The sequence below is a fragment of the Aethalodelphis obliquidens genome, unplaced genomic scaffold (genome assembly GCF_003676395.1).
Source record: "Aethalodelphis obliquidens isolate GAN/ISIS:26980383/991018 unplaced genomic scaffold, ASM367639v1 scaffold71, whole genome shotgun sequence".
Lineage (NCBI taxonomy): Eukaryota > Metazoa > Chordata > Mammalia > Artiodactyla > Delphinidae > Aethalodelphis > Aethalodelphis obliquidens.
The window spans coordinates 9,300,215-9,317,133 of record NW_020838015.1 but is presented as its reverse complement, the minus strand read 5'-3'; the positions used below and the strand labels follow the sequence as shown (position 1 = coordinate 9,317,133).

Here is a 16,919-nt window from a genome sequence, read left to right as displayed (position 1 = left end):
TGCACATGTGAACACTGTAAATGTGCACACACAGACATAAGCACACCAGGCACGCATGCAAATAATTTCACACATGCTGGAATGCACACTGTGCACACACACGTCCATGTGGGCATGCACACCCGATAACCCTTGGAAGCTTTCAATCACCAACTCTGCCTGGCTGGTAATTGCTTTCAGCTCCTGCGTCTGGCAGAACTTTCTTGTGAGATGCGGTCTGTGATCTATGATCCACCCCAGCTTTCCCCAGCCCCTGCCACCTAGAGAGATTCAGACATTTGTCCCTAACCTTGGGCTGCCACCAAGCCTGAGACTACACCATTACAGCTACTCTCCCAAACCACGGCACCAGTGGCTCTAAACTGCATACGTGTTATGTGGGAGAACAGCCTGGCGTGAACCAGGTTTGGGTGGGGTTTTAGAAGGAGGCTTAGGGCGGTTCTGAAAACTCCCCAAACAATTCTTTTTTAAAAAAATTTTTATTACCCCCAACAATTCTTACTCATCTTGCAGTGTGGCTGAGGATGTCCTGTGGATACAGCCCCCAGAATCCGATCTGTGGGAGTGCTGTGGATTTCACCCTGCGTTTCTCTGGCTACACATCCCCTCTCTGAGCTTCAGAGCCCCGTTCAGCTAGACAGGGAGACTGTGCTAAATTTTCCTTCTTTCACTTGAATGCCTGCTGTCCTCAGACATGGCCAAAATGAGTCTCCTGGAGTCAGATCTGAAACTGAGAGGCAAAGTATTAGTTTGCTCTATGTATTAGGGCTGCCATAACAAAATACCACTGACTGGGTGGCTTAAACAACAGACACATTTCCTCAAAGTTCTGGAGGCTGGAAGTCCAAGATCAAGGTGCCATTCGAGTTGGTTTCTGGTGAGGCATCTCTTCCTGGCTTGCAGATGGCCACCTTCTCACTGTGTCCTCACATGGCCTTTCCTCTGTGCACGTATGCATGGAAAGAGCTCGCTGGTGTCTCTTCCTCTTCTTATAAGACTCCCTCCAGTCCTATTGGATTAGGACCAACTCCTATGACCTCATTCCTCATTTAATTATGATCTCCTTAAAGCCCCCATCTTCAAAAACAGTCACATTGAGGGCTAGGGCTTCAACACATGAATTTGTAGGGGGACACAACTCAGGTCCTAACAGTCAACAAACAAAGCGCTACCTTGAGCTGTGGCAGGATGGCTACAGCTCCTCCTTTTCCTCAGATGCGTTCCTGAGACGTGTCTGTGCAGAAACCAGATTGAGAGGAGGAGTAACAACAGGCACGATCACAGCCCATCTTGTAGACATAGAATTCCTTACTGCTTGCAAAGTACTGCACTTAAAAAAAAGTCATATTTACTGAGGTATATTTTACATACAGTAAAATGTCTCCTTTGTAGCATACAGTTCTCCGAGGCTTGACAAACGAAACTAGTTGGTTAACTGCCACTAGTAGGAGACAAGTTCTCTCACTTCAAAATAGTTCTTTGTGTGGCCACGCTGAAGTCAGCCCCTCCCTCCACCCCTAACCCCTCCCTGGCAACCACTGATCTGTGTGCTATCCCCACAGTTTTGCTTTTTTCCAGAATGCCATATAGGTGGAATCGGACAGTATGTAGCCTTGTTATTCAGGCTCCTTTCACTTAGCCTAGTGCATTTGAGGGTCATCTATGTTGGATGCATCAGTAGTTTGCTTTTCATTGCTGAGTAGTAAGTGAGGATGTATCAGTTTCTTCGTTTATTTGCCAGCAGTTGAAAGACATGTGGGTTGTTTCCAGGTTGGGGTGATTGCAAACAAAGCTGTTATGGATATTTGCATATAGGTTTTTGTATAAACACAAGTTTTCATTTTTCTTGGATAAATACCTATGAGTAGGATTGCTGGGTTGTGTGGTAGGTGTATGCTTCACTTCATAAGAAACTGCCTAACTGTTTTCCAAAGTGACTTAACCATTTAACACCCCTACCAGCACCATAGGAGAGTTTCAGCCTGGCCAACACTTAGTATGGTCAGTCTTTTTAAATTTCACCATTCGAATAAGTGTATAATGATATCTCATTGTGGTTTTAACTTGCATTTCTCGAATGATTAATGATGTTGAGCATCTTTTCACATGTTTATTTGCCATCTGTATTTCCTCTTTGGTGCAGTATCTGTTCAAATCTCTTGCCCATTTTTTAATTGGGTTGTTGGTTTTCTTATTATTGAATTGTGGAATTCTTTATATATTCTGGATACTGGTCCTTTGTCAGATAATGTATTTTGAAAATATTTTCTCCCAGTCTGTGGCTCATCCTTTCACTTTTGCATTATACATTTATATCTATTATTTTGTTACATTTATATCTATTATTTTGTTTCATTTATACTTTCAACAAGTATTTATTAAGTGTTCCATGCACTGCTCTAGGTACTAAAAACACAGAAGAGAACACAACAGGCACAAACACCTGTCTTCAGGGACCTCCCATGCTCAGTATTATTCAATAGGCAATGGAAAACACTAAATTAACATGTTAGATATTCTACTTGTCCCCTCACCCCCGGCAATCCATTCTCCCTCCTTCCCTGTCCTGCCCTGTGTCCCTGTGTGGACTTCATCAGCCATGCTCTGCCCCACCTGGCTTCCAGCGGGGTTGGCCAATGAGAGGCCCCGGTAGGTGACTGGACAACACAAGGACAGAGAAAGCCAGGTGTTCACTGGCTGGGGCTGGGTTCCAGCTTCTTCTGGGTTTCGGGAACACTGTTCCCGTTCCTGCCCCTTCAGGCCTAGGAATGGTGGCAGCACCCCTCTGATGCCAGTCCCTGGGTAGCTCAGCAACCTTACTGGTTTACTGAACTCTCTGCACCTCTGTAATTGTCCCTTCATTCAGGTCTCTTTGAAATTCCACCTGTGTGTGCTTTGTGTCCCTCCACCCCGAATGCAGTGCCCTGGCTGACTCAACAAGTAGATATATAATATACTATTAGGATGTACTAAGTGCTATGAAGAAAAACAAAGCAGGATGCAGGGATACAGAGGTCCTATTTTGGATAGTCAGGGAAGGCTTCCTAAGGAGATGATCTTTAAGCAGAGAAAAGAAAACGAAGGGGGAAGCCACGTAACTGTGAACGATGTACATATCTTGGGACAAGTGTTCAAGCACAGGGGAAACAGCAGGCACACAGGCCCTGAAGTGGGAATAATGCTTTGGTGTGTTTGAGGAACATCAAGGAGGCTAGTGTGGTTGGAGAGAATAGGTGAGTAGAGATGCTGGAGAGATTGGCAGGGCAAGAATTATTATACTCATCTGCCAAAGGTGGAAATCCAGGGAGAGGCAAGGCTGGCCTGAGGTCCCACAGTGAGGTCATTTTCATTCAATCCCCATGACTTCTCCCCAATATATCCTGTGTTTCTGGGGAACAGGAGGAGGGCTACCATATGCCCCAGTGAGAATGTACAGCCCCCTGGGGAGGCCTGTCAAGTGGTTATGGCCCTGGCTCCTGGGGCCCCTGCCCTCCATGGCTCAGCCTGATCTCTGATCTGACTTAAGGACTCCAGTCTGTCCTCACAGCAGCCAGAGGGTCCTGTTACAATCCAAGTCAGCCCACGGCCCTCCTCTGCTCAGAGCCCTGCTCTGAGATCTCTCTCAGAAAAAAAGACAAAGTCCTCCCCGTGGCCAGAGAGGCCCTACAGAACCAGGCCCTGTAACCTCTCCGACCTCACCTCCTGCCACTCGCGCCTCGCTCACTCTGCTCCCACTCTACCTCAAGTGTGCCAGGTATGCTCCTGCCTCAGGGCCTTTGCACAGGCTTTCCCCCTTTGTCTGGATTACTCTTTCTCTAGATGTAGCCCCTCCTGGGGTCACACTGACTGGTGTATGGATCCTCCCAGGGTCACATAGCCTGGGGTGTGGCCACTCCTGGGATCAAACAGATGACAGTGTAGACATTCATGAGGTCACTAGATTTGGGCGTAAGCAATCCTGGGGTCACACTGATTGGAATGTGGACCTCCTGGGGTCACACACTCGGGTGTGGAGGCTCTAGGGCGTCACACAGCCTGGTGTGTGGTCATGCAGGATGGGGCGTGGCCACTCCTGAAGTCTCATGGGCTGGGATGTGTTCTCCTAGATTCCTACAGATTGGTGGGTGGACACTCCTGGAGTCACACGGACTATGATCTGGTACCTTCTCACACAGGTTCAACTTTGGACACCATCAGAGTCACAAACTTTGGGGTCTGGACCACAGACTGGGACAATGACGTGACTGAGGACACATACACTGGGGAGCCACTGTAGTCAAAGGACTGTCGCGTGGACACTGCTAGAGTATCATAGGCAGGAGTGTCCACGCCCCAGTGTATGTAACACCAGGAGGACCCACAGTCAGCCTGTGTTTATCCAGAAGGAGACCTCTGTAGTCATGCTGCTTGCAGTGTGCCCTCTGCTGGGGTCACACCAACCGCAGCAGAGATGCCTCTCAGGACAGGCAGATGGGGGTGGACAGTGGTGTGATCACACCGAATTTGGTGTGGGCATTCCTCCAGTCACACTGAATGGGTGACCAACGCCCCTGTGATCACAGACACTGGAGCATGGAGACTCCTTTGGTCACACAGATGGGGGGTATCCTCCCCTGGGTCACCCAGACTGGAGTGTAGACCCACCAGCAGTCACAGGCATGGGACTTTCATACTCCTGTGGTCACCCTCATGGGAGCACACCCTCCTGAGGCCACAGGCACTGGGTATAGACACGCTGTGCCAGCAACTGTGGGGTTTGGACAATACTGGGTCACATACACTCGAGATTGGACATTGCTTCTGTCACAGAAATTCAAGTGTGGACATTCCTGGGCCACGGAGACTGGAGCGTGGACACCTCTGTGATCACACAGTTTGAGATAATCACACTCACGGTGCCACACAGACTAAGCCATTGCCACTTCTGGACTCTGACTGTGGGGTGGACACTCCTGGGGGGTCACAAAGGCTGGGCTGTGGACGTTTCTGTAGTCAAACATTGGGATGTGGACACAGCCAGGGTAAAACCCACCGGACCCATCTGGGGTCACAAAGACAAGGGGAGGACATGTTTATGGTCACACGCACTCAAGTGTAGACACCCCTCTGCTCACCTTGTTCGGGATGTGGACGCTTGTGGCATCATGCAGACTGGAGTTCAGCTACTCCTAGGGTGACAGGGATGACGTAGTAAATGAGCCTGTGGGGCCACAGAGACTGAGGTGGGGACACTCCTCGCTCCCACACCGAGTAGAAAGCTCTGGAGTTGCAGGCTGGGGAGTGACGCCCTGGTGGTCACAGATCCCAGAGCATAGAGACTTCATTGATCACACAGTCAAGGGTGTACCATCCTAGGGACACATGGACTGGGTGGTGGCCACTCCTGTGGTCACACAGAAAGTTGATCATCCTGGGGTCATACAGACTATTGTGTAGACCCTTCTGGAGAAACACAGGCTGACTGTGGGTCCTCCTGGGGTTACATACACTGGGGTGTGGACACTCCTGGTGTTTCAAGCGCTGAGGAATGATCACTCCTAGGGGACACTGACTGGCAGGTGGAAAGCCAACAGTGACAGACTGGGGTGTAAACAAACAATGCTTTCGTAACACAGACTAGGGGTGTGCTTCCCTCAGGACACACACTGGCATCTGGAGACTCCTGGGATCAGACAGAGGGGGTGGACATTTCTATGGTGACAGAACCTGACATATGCCACTGGTGAAGTCACCCAGACTGGGACGTGGGCACTGCCGCTGACTGACATACTTTGCAGTGGGCACCTCTGTGGTCAAACAGACTGGAGTTTTTACAACGCTGCGGTCAGAAGCTTTGGGATATGCACACTTATGGGGTCACAGACTATATTTTGAATACTCCAGGTGTCACACAGACTGGAGTGTACACCCTCCTGTGGTGACACAGACTACACTGTAGACGCCCTTGGGGGGCGACAATGACTGAGGTGTGGTAACCCTGGGGGTTACAGCGACAGGGGAATGGACACCCATTGTTGTTACACAGTCTAGGCAATTGACAAACCTGCAGTCATCAGACCAGGACGTGTACACTTTTGGGGTAACACAGGCTGTGTTGCGGAAAGCCTGGGGTCACAAAGACTGGAGAATAAACAATCCTGTCATCACAGGCTGGGGTGGAAACACTCCAGGAGTCACTCAGACTAAAGTAAGTACCCCACTGGGGACACACGGGCTGGGACGGATGTACCTCTGGGGACAAACTGACTTTGGCGTGGAAAATTCTGGGGTCTCACTGAGGGGCGTGGACACTCCTGGAGTCGCAAGACTAGGGCCACGCAGGTGGAGAGTGGGCACTCCTGAGCTCAGAGAGCAGGCCTAGGCTGGGTGGGCCTTTCCTCGGCCACACACTTGGGGGTATGGACTCCACTGGCTTGCACAGACTGGGAATTAGACACTGCTCCCGTCAGAGAGACTTTCGGTGTATACTTCTGACGTTACACAGATGGGGGTGGACACCAGGGACACACAGCCCAAGATGAGTATGCCCACAGGGTCCCAAAGGCTGGTGTGTTTACGCTCCTGGGAATTGAGACGAGGATACTCCTGGGATTATACAAACTGGGCTGTCCACACTCCTGGGGCGTCACTGACTCTAGTGTGGACACTGCTGAATTTACATGGTGATGGGTGTGGACACATCACCTTTTGTGTGGATACTTCAGTTTTACATTCCTGGAGTCACACAGACTGGGGTGTGGACATTCCTGTGGTCATACTGACGTGGGTGATAAGACTCCTGGGTTAACAAGCTGTGGTGTGGGGCCCCCTGGGGTTAGACTCAGTATGGACACTCCCAGGGTCACAAAGTCAGGTATAGAAACACCTGGGGTCACAGACTGGGATGTCGGTAGTCCTGAGGTCAATGGCTGGTGTGTGGACAAAGAACAGTGATTTTCTAAAGATAAGCAAGTAAGCTGCGGCGGAAGCTGGGTCTGCCCATGTAGCTCGTGTTTGTCAGCTCCTGTTTGCTAAAATATAGAAATTCAGGACGGCAGTCATGGCAGACTTTCCGATATTCCTTTAAGAGAGGGGTTCTTAATGTAAAAAATTTGCTCTGGGGAGTTCCCTGGTGGCCTAGTGGTTAGGATTCTGGGCTTTCACTGCCGTGGTGTGGGTTCAACCCCTGATCAGGGAACTGAGATCCCAAAAGCCATGCAGCATAGCTAAAAAAAAAAAATTGTTCTGGGGAACCCTTTGGCATCTGATCTGATCAAGTCTGTGGACCCCTTCATAGAATATTTTTGAAAGCATGTGTGTGCATGTGCATACACACACACACACACACACGCTCAAATACACAGGATTATGGAAACTAAATAAACAGCATGGAGGTTCCTCAAAATATTAAATAGAACTACCATATGATCCAGCATTCCCCGTATCCCAAATATATACTTCTGAGTATATATACAAAGGAGATGGAATCACTGCCTCTAAGAGCTATCTGCACCCCAATGTTCACTACAGTATTATCTAAAATAGCCAAGATATGCAAACAACCTAGGGATCTGTTGACAGATGAATGAATAAAGAAAATGCGGTATATGCATATGATAGAATATTATTCAGCCATAAAAAAGGAAACCCGCCATTTGTGACTACGTGGACAGACCCTGAGGTAAGTATTATGCTAAATGAAATTAGTCAGAGAAACACAAATACTGTATGATCTCACTTATATGTGGAATCTAAAAATGGGTGAAGGTGGTCAAAAGGTACAACACTTCTAGTTATAAATAAGTTCTGGGGATGTAATATACAGCATAGTGACTATACTTATCAATACTATATTGTATATTTGAAAGTTGCTAAGAGAGCAAATCTTAAAACTTCCCATCACAAGAAAAAAAACTGTAACTATGTGAGGTGATAGATGTTAATTAAACCCGCGGTAGTCATCTTGCAATATACACATGTATCAAATCATTATGTTGTACACTTTCAACTTACACATTATATCAATTATATTTCAATAAAACTAGAAAAATAGTTACCATGTTAAAATGAAACAACATTGGGATGCTATATGAACTTTTTTTATTAATACATCAAATTTTAAGATCTTATTCAAAGTAGTGACCAATGTGAACAATATTTTAAGATGCCTGCAACGACTGTAACATAACATAAAAAAGTAACTGTGATCTGTATTGGTGGAAGTTGCAGGCAGTGCTTTTACTATTGTGATTTGACGCCAACATTCAGATCCGGGGGTACAGCTAAAATTTCAGTTATATTTAGTGAAAATAAAGATGTAATATATCCCTCCATCAAATCCACACATAACCCTGACTTCTACCAAGGTTAAGAACCCCCGCTCTCAGGGTAAATTCTGGACATAATCAGGACACGGCTGGAAAGATTTAGAGAAGAGGCAAGACCCCACTCAAGAATCCCCTCTGCAGTGCAGACGGACATTCCGTGATGTTTCTTTCCTCGCTGTGTTCCTGGTGGTTGCTGCAGGTTCCCACTCGGAGCTTGTATGTTCAGGACCGGTTGATGAGATATTTGAAAACAAGTTCATCAACTCAAGTTCTGGTTTTCCTGACAGCAAACAGCTTCCGAGTCCTTATCAGATTGCCAGCTAACTAAAGGTCAAAGTAAAAGGAAGTTTTAAACCAAAATATGTTTCCCCACTGTCTTCTACTATAATCATTGTTTGCTCAGCTACTAACATTTTTTTGAAGTTTTTTCCTTTACTTTCATTGTGAACCATAACACACAGAAAAATGCATAAAACATATAATGTTCATTCTTTGATGTGTAGTTCTCCACTGCGAATAAACCAGGATTTAACGATCCATACTACAGCTATTGGATATTTGGGCTGTATCTAGTCTGGGGGTACTACAAATAGTGCTGGCTAGGAACATTCTAGTACTCATTTCTTAGGAGTGGAACTGGCACACATGCAGCTTTAGCAGATAATGCCTAACAATTTTCCAGTGGCTACACCATTATATGCTGCCATGGGCGTATTCAAGAGTTCCAACTGCTGCACATCCTTCCAGACGCTTAGTATTGTCAATCTTTTTAGTTCTAGCCTGCATTTCCCTGATGAGCAGCTTTTCATGTGCTTACTGGCCATTCTCATATTTTCTTTTCCTTACTGATTTATAGCAGTTTTTTAAATATCAAGGATACTATATATAGGGATTATAAATATCTCTTCCCATTGTGATTTGCCATTTCATTTTTTTAAAGATGTCTTTTTTACTTCTTATTTTAATGGAAGACTTGGTCTGAATAACCTGCAAAGCCATTGCCAGACAGGGATGTCCTCTAATGTGGTATCCTGAGTGTGCGAAGCCCTCCAGCACTGATAGGTTTAGCCCAGACTGTTCCAGGCAAACTGGCTCCTCACTGCTCCCTCACATACCAGGCAGGGTTCCACCTCAGGGCCTTTGTATTTGCTATTTCCTCTCCCTGGAATGCTCTTCCCCTAGATAAACACACGATTCCCTCCTTCATCTTCTTCAGGTCTCTGCTCAAACATTACCTCAGTGAGACCTTCCATGATAACCTTTTCAAAAACTGCAAACTGCCACCTCCTAGAATTCTTGACCTCTTTACCCTGCTTTAAAAATTTCTTCATATCCCATATTACTTTTACATTTTATATATGTGTGTGTGTGTGTGTGTGTGTGTGTACGTACATATATAGAGAGGTCAAGATAAATAGTTTGTGTATGTGTGGGTGGAAACTCCTGCATTTAGACTGTGTCACTGCTTATCACCTCTTTCCCAAACTAGAAGCTCTGACGGCCAGGATATTTGTCTGTGTTATTCCCTGCTCTATCTTCAAACCTAGAACAATGCCCAGCACACAGCATGTGCTCAATAAATGTTTACTGAGTACCTCAATATGTAAAATCCTTAAAGCAGTTCCTGGCACATAAGATCAGGTGTTTTAGTAAAGGTCTGCTGAAATCTTACCAGCTGATGTAAAAATTTCAAAGGTGAAATTTTACTCAGTTTTTTCTTAAAGGTGCCATTTACTCAAATTCTTAGACAAAAAGGCAAATTTACCTTAACATCTTAAGGCGAACAGTTCATTTCACTGTCTTCCACCTACTCAAGAAAAAAAGAAGGGACTCAGATACTTGGCTAAGCTTTTCTGTTCACTGTACTTGGTTTTACCCATTGACTTTTATAGCTATTGGGAGGCAGGGAAGAGAAGTTTGTCCCAGAAACCATGTGATTTGGGGCAGAAGGAGGCACACGAGGAGGGGGTCACTGTGGGCACAGAGAAAGGGCATTAAGGGCTCTGGGCCCGTGTTTCCAGACCTCAGAGGCCAGCAGGGTGTGGCGCTGTGGGGCGGCCAGGGACTGGGGCAACGTGTCCACTGTGCTGATGGGGCAGTCCTGGGGGCGCATCTCCTTGGCCAGCCGCCCCTTCTTCTTCAAGGTGCAGGCCTCCTGGTATGGTGGTGAGATGGGGGGCTGCGTGGGCGGAGTATACTTGTATTCTGAGCCGTCCTCTAGCTGCAGGGACACATATCGGCAGGGGGTGGTGAGGACCTGGGAACCTAGGACAGCACCCCCCATCCACCCACTGTTGGCTGGGCGCTTACATCCAGTGGGTAACTGCGGTCCGAATCATATGCACTCAGGTCCCCACAGGTCACAAATGGTACAATGATGCGGGTGGGACCATCTAATTGGTTGAAATCTGGATCTGACAAGCAGGGAGAGATGAGGCAGGACAGGGCTGGGGTGTCTGGGAACAGTCGTGACTCAGGCTGCACCCAGGATGGGTACCGAGGCCTCCCCAACGTATCCACCAGCTACTCTTACCCTCCTTTACCAGAAATCCTTCATTTGGTTCAGATCACTTCCTCAGGGAAGCCCTCCATGATCACCTGTTCTAAAACACACCCCCCCAACCCACTTTTCTCCGACTGCACTTATGTCCACCTGCCATATACTGTCTGGACTTTGTCTCACTCAAGTGTGCCTGCCACAAGAGCCGCTCTGTGCTTTTTCCCTCTAGGGGCCAGTCTGAAGGCCCTCACAGGATGACATTCCCAAACAGGGGTGGGGTTTCCACCTGGGGCGTGACTGAGTCTTCTTAGTCTAGAATCTCCGCAGACAAGTGGAGTCTCCCTTGGGGTAGGACTCAGGATCCTCCTGTGACAGACTTTTCACCAGGTCCAAGAGTTACCACTAGGCCACTGGGTTAAAGATCCTCCTGGGACAAAATATCCATACGGGGGTGGAATTTCCAGAGGATGGGGCTGAGGATCCTTTTGGGACAGAATTCCCCTAAGGTACAGAGTTTCCACCAGGGGGTGGGGCTGAGGGCCCTCCTGGGACATAAATTCCATTGGTGGACAGACTCTCCCCAGGGATGGGGCCCAGGGCTCTGGCTCTCACCGTAAGAGTGGTCCAGCAGGGGTTTGGTCAGGTCCGGCAGGAAGCCCTCAGGGGGGTCATAACCCTTACAGACAGCAAAGGCCTCTGTGGGGATAAGGTGGAGTGAGGGGCGACTGCCAGCACCACCCCGTGCGGATGGGTCCCTGAGATGCGCACCCCCCAGCCTGGCCCCTCCACCCCACTGACCAATGCTGGAGTTCCGGCTGCTCTTGGGCTTGGCACAGAGCACGGTGGAGAAGAAGACACGCAGCTGACTGTAGATCAGTGTCACATCCCGGCCTCGGAAGATCTGCAGGGTGGGGAGGCAGAGATGAAGGCATGAGGATGACCTTTGGAGACCCCTCTCTACCCCCTACCAGGTTCCCTGAGTCTTACCTTGGCCACAAAACAGCCCCCTGGCTTCAAGACATGTGTAGCAATATTCAGAGCCTGTGGGCAGGACAGATGGCTAAGGCTGAGGTGGAGACAGCCAGGAGGGGGCCAAACTGAGGCAGGGGCAGCCAGGGTTACTCACGGCTAGGAGGAGCTGGGCCTGCATATACTCATCAACATCATGGAGGCCGGTTACTGCATCAAGAGAACAGCATTAGGGGGCCTTCCAGTCTAGCTATGCTCCTGTTCTAACCTCCCAGAGAGGTTAGAGAGCTAAAAACGTTTCCTAGGCTCTCTTGCTGCTAAGGTTCTGCATGCAAATACTACCTGCCAACTAGATGCGTACTCTGAGCTCCTAACCCTTAGGCACTCATTTTTATTCTCAAAACCACCTCAGGCGCGAATATTGTTGTCATCATTTCTACCTCCAGTCCAGACTGTTCCTCCTGACTCCAGACTCAGATCAGAACGAACATCTCAGACTCAATACATCCAAAAACAAACTCCCGATCTTCCTGTCCAAACCTGCTCCTCCCATCATCTTTCCCATCTCATCTGATCCTTCCAGTTGTTCAAGCCAAAAATCTTCGAGTTACCTTTGACACACACCCACCCACCACTCTCTCCTCACACCCACATTTAAGCCATTAGCAAATCTTCTCAACTCCACCTGGACGACTGCAGCGGCCTCCCCTCCCCAGGTCTCACCCCTCACACTGCTCACAGCAGCCAGAGGGATCCTGTCACAACCCAAGTCAGGCACGGCCCTCCTCTGCTCACAACCCTCTCATGGTTTTCCCCACGCTCTCATCTCAGTGAAGAAGCCAAAGTCACCACTGTGGCCCAGAAAGATCCACACAAGGATCTGTTCTCACCTCCTACAACTCTCCTGCTCACTCACTCTGATCCAGCCACGCTGATCTTGCTATACCTCACACATGCCAAGCACCCTCCTACCTCAGGGCCTTTGCATAGGCCAATTCCTTTACCTGGATTGTTCTTCCTCCAGACGTGCCCCTGGCCCATTCCCTTGACTCCTTTAGGTTTTTGTGCTAAAGCCAATGAGGCCTTCCCAACTTTATTTAAAATTCCTACAGGTACTCCCCTCTTCCCTCTCCTTTTCATTGACATCCCCATGGTACCTATCACCTTTTGACAGGCTACAAAGCTCAATCACTTGTTTCTCTTCTGTCTGCTCCCACTAGAACACCAGCTCTATAAGGTCAGAGATTAGCAGAATTTTATTCACAAATATTTTCCCAACATGTACAACAGTGCCTGACACACAACAGGTGCTCAGTAAATGTGCTGAATGGATGGATGGCTAACTAACTGAAAATAAAAAAAGAAAAAGAGTGAACACTAAGATGGAATTGGACAGTTGCAGAGAGATGAGCAATAAGAAGATGAAAGGGTGGACAAAACCCAAATGGTAGAGTACGGGGAGGGAGAAGACAGAGGCAGAGAATAGGAAACAGAGGTAGGGAGAAGTTGCTAGATATAGGAACAGCTGACAGTGGAGAGGAGAGGCAGTAAAAGAAGCCAACAGAGGCGGGACATACAGAGAAGGACACACATAGGGCCCCCGCCTGGCCTCCCAATCCCTGCTGTTTACCATCAGGAGCCCCGTCGCACACCACTAGGTCCGCGGGGCAGCCCTCAAAGTGCTGGATGATCTCCTTGGCAGTGGACAGCTATGGAAAAGAGGGAGGATGAGTGGCCCCAAAGCACCCCCTCCACAGCCCTCTAACCCCACCTGCCCTTGGCCCTGGCCCGCAGCCCCTGGGTCAGCCAAATTCTCAGGCTTTGCCTAAGACCAGGCTCCATTTCTGGGATCATTTTTTGCTGTCTCTCTGTGATGATGACAGGCTGGCTCTGTTTCTCTGCTGTTACACTCTCTTGGGTTCTCTCAGTTACTCCATCTCTGTCTGTCTTTCTCGGTCTGTTTGTCTTTCTCTTTCTCTCTTCCACTTGCCGTAGCCCACAGGTTGGGGGGCCTTTGCCCAGGATACACCCCAACACCCCAAGCCATGCTCTCACCTGGGTGATATCCCCCTGGATCTGTAACACACCTGGTAGTGGAGCCATAGCCTGAAGGTCCACGGCCACCACGTGGCCGGACCCCTGGCCCCTGTGGACAACATGGTCCATGTCAGCCCAGTTATCACTCCTGGTCCACCCTCCATCTAACCTGCCCTCCCACTCTCCCATCTGGGACTCCACACTCACCCAATCTTCTGGCTCAGCACCTGGCTCCAGCTGCCCGGGGCCGCGCACAGGTCAACTGCCCGCGTCACACCTGAGCACACACAGGAAGGTGTAGTGGTCAGCTGCACCCACCTCTCCAACCTGGGACCCTACAAAGTTCACCCCTTTCCCCTGGGGAGCACCCGTATCTATCTGCTGCCTAGATGCCCAGCTCCTTTCACATACCTGCCCATCTTCCTGCCTGGCCCCTGCCCCACAGACCCTCCAAGTCAGCCCACCTACCACAGGGAGCTCTGTAGGCCTAGCCCACTTGTCTATTCCCTTCGCCCACCCTATCCCCCCGTGACCCGCCCGCCAAGTGGGGACCTTGGAAGAGTTGGAATTCCTCGTCAAGTTGTAGCAGCTTGAAGGCACTGCGGGCACGCCAGCCATTCTCCTTGGCTAGGCGGTAGTAGACATCCCGCTTATCCTTTGACGTCCGTCCCATCTCACACACTGTTTGCCCAGGGACCTGCCAACAGTAAGCTGACGCCGCCCTATATCAGTAAGTGGGCCATCACCTACCTCTGCAGGGCAGCGAGAACCACAAAAACTAAACCGGGCTCATCTGATCCATGTGACAGCTCACTCAACAGGTGGGAAGGCTGGAGCCCAGTCACTAACCCCAATGACCTCACTGAGCCTGAAGGACCCCACCACTGAGCTCTCAGGCTCCATCACTAACCCCACAGATCCCCCCCAAAGATCCCACAAACCCAACCCATATCTCATAGATGACCCATTACTGACCCTGTCCACCTCCCACTGCTGTCACTCACACACCACATATTAAACCCCACTATCAACCCTTCTCTGCCCACCTTACCCCCAATAACATCTTACTGTCTTCCCAGCTCTCCTCATTGCCCCTAGAGTCATATAGCCCTACTAGCCCCCCATTAATCCCTTGTTTTCACCCCATTATCCTCATACTACCTCACTGCACTCCCCACCTCCTTAATCTCTCTCCCCTGAAGTGATTAGGCCCCCAATAATTCCCTTATTACTACATCTTTATCACCGCCCCCCCATTAATGCCTGGAGAATCATGGCCTATTAGTCCCCCATCGAGCTCTCAATTACTATGATTTATCAGTCCCCATTAACCTGGCCCTCCAACTGATCCTTCATAGATCACACCACTAGCCCCTTGTAACCCTTCACTACCACACATTCATGTTAATCCCTGATAATCATACATGAGTTCCACATTCTCCCCTCCTGCCCACCTTTATCCCCACCCACAATCACTTGATGATCACACCCAACAGCTTACTATTACCCCCTCTTTGCTCACTCTGCTCCTATTAATTCTTCAATGATCATACCATCATCACCCACTAAAATCTTTTGATTACAACACCCCTTCAGCCTCTCATTCTCTCTTCTTTGATCACTACTCCCATTAGTTCCTTGATCATGACTTTTACTGGCCTCTATTATTCCCTCCACGGTCGCACCATTATCCTTTCAATCACTATGCCCCACCACTCTTTAACCCGTTGAATATCATACCTCCATCAGTCCCTCAAGGATCACACTCCTACCTACCTCCCATTATCTTCTAGTTGCCCACTCTACCATCCCCTCATTAATTAACGAACACATCCCATTGGCCCCCTTGAACACATCGACTAAAACACGCCTTTCAGCCCTCACCGATTCCCCAATAACACTCCCACCAGACCTCTATTACACCCACGCAGCCCACCAAACCTCCACACCCACCCATTAACAGCCCTCTGGCTACACCGCCGGTCCCTCCTCCTCATTACCTGAAAGCCCAAGTCCCCAGTGGGACCACAAGACCGGCTCCGCCGGTATCTGGACCTCTGCGCCCCCCCGCCCACCCCCAGACCATCCCGCATGAGTGGTCCCCTTCTCCAGACAAACCTTGGGTCTGGAGCCTACCTGGTGCCAGCTGCCCGGACTACGCAGCTGCAGCGCCGAGGGCGAACTTGCCTCCTTCCCTCACCGGCGGGACAACGCAGGCATGCCTCAACCGTCTTGGCCGGGACCCAAGTCCTCCGCGCCCCAGGGCCTACCTTAAACTTTCGGAGTGGGGAGAAGCGGAACGAAGGAGGCCGGTCCGCAAGCAGCCGGAGCCTCGGCGAGAGCGCAAACCGGTGAGAAGTCGTAGGGCTTCAGTCTGTATTCTAGTTGATCCGAATGTCTGTCGCGCATGCCTAAGGGCAACCAGAGCGTGGAAAGCCTGTCATCGTGGAACGCGGTAGCTCGCGCCAAGCGGGGACCAGACCTGAACGTACCACGTGAGTTCCGCCATCTCGCGCCGACGTAGCCCGTCGGGCGAACTGCCGTTCCCAGCATGCAACGGGCGCGAGTAAAGCGCCAAAGTCGCGCACGGCATGGCTGAAACGTCGCGAGGCACGAGAACTGACTTTGTTCTTTTGTTACAGGGCGAAAATCGACGTACTCTCCGCCCCTCCCTTCTTGTACAATAGTATTCCTTGAACCTGTGGACTACATTTCCCAAGATACAACGCGCGCGGCGGCACCTATTTATTTTTCGCACGCCGCGAAGTGCAATCACCTCTGGGGTAGCGAATTTGAGAGGAAGGAGAGTGCGTTAATTAAGTGCGCGAGCGCGCAGAAGCTGCTCGGCTGCAATTTCAAATCCCACTTCCGCTAACTGATAGCGCCTTCTGACTGTTACCGTCTCAGACCTGCGGTTTCTTCTTCTGTAAAATGGGGATGACAAGTAGTTCAGACTCGAGAGAGAGTCATTGGCAGGATTAAATAGGTGTAGTTCCGCACACTGTAATTCTGTGTTCTTCAAACACTTTTAACTCGGACCTAGAAAAAAGACTGCATCTCGACCCAGTGCACAAGCAAATATAGTAATGGAAACATTTGTTACAGCG

General features: G+C 49.5%; 1 protein-coding gene and 1 long non-coding RNA gene across 14 annotated transcripts; one reads left to right on the top strand and one right to left on the bottom strand.

Moving 5' to 3' along the window:
- Positions 1–463: 463 nt before the first annotated feature.
- FTSJ1 (FtsJ RNA 2'-O-methyltransferase 1) lies at positions 464–16,325 on the bottom strand. 13 transcript variants are annotated; one of them, XR_003429670.1, is made up of 15 exons: positions 16,083–16,190; positions 14,365–14,534; positions 14,020–14,089; positions 13,831–13,921; positions 13,406–13,484; positions 11,933–11,985; positions 11,794–11,847; positions 11,605–11,707; positions 11,419–11,502; positions 10,617–10,720; positions 10,330–10,527; positions 10,072–10,113; positions 5,115–5,168; positions 1,173–1,330; positions 464–730 (listed from the first exon to the last, which is right to left on the bottom strand). XR_003429670.1 is itself a non-coding variant. In XM_027091465.1 (13 exons), exons 2-12 carry the CDS (start codon positions 14,483–14,485, stop codon positions 10,081–10,083), a joined length of 990 nt encoding a protein of 329 aa, XP_026947266.1. In that variant the 5' UTR covers positions 14,486–14,523; positions 16,083–16,325; the 3' UTR covers positions 8,063–8,630; positions 10,072–10,080. The 13 variants fall into 13 exon arrangements, 10 of the variants coding, with proteins under 10 accessions (XP_026947266.1, XP_026947261.1, XP_026947262.1 ...); XR_003429669.1 differs by having other exon boundaries at positions 1,173–1,325; XR_003429671.1 differs by having other exon boundaries at positions 1,173–1,234.
- Positions 16,102–16,813, top strand: LOC113611965 (uncharacterized). The gene is made up of 2 exons (XR_003429672.1): positions 16,102–16,307; positions 16,455–16,813. It is a non-coding gene; the product is annotated as an uncharacterized LOC113611965 (long non-coding RNA).
- The last annotated feature ends 106 nt before the right edge of the window (positions 16,814–16,919 follow it).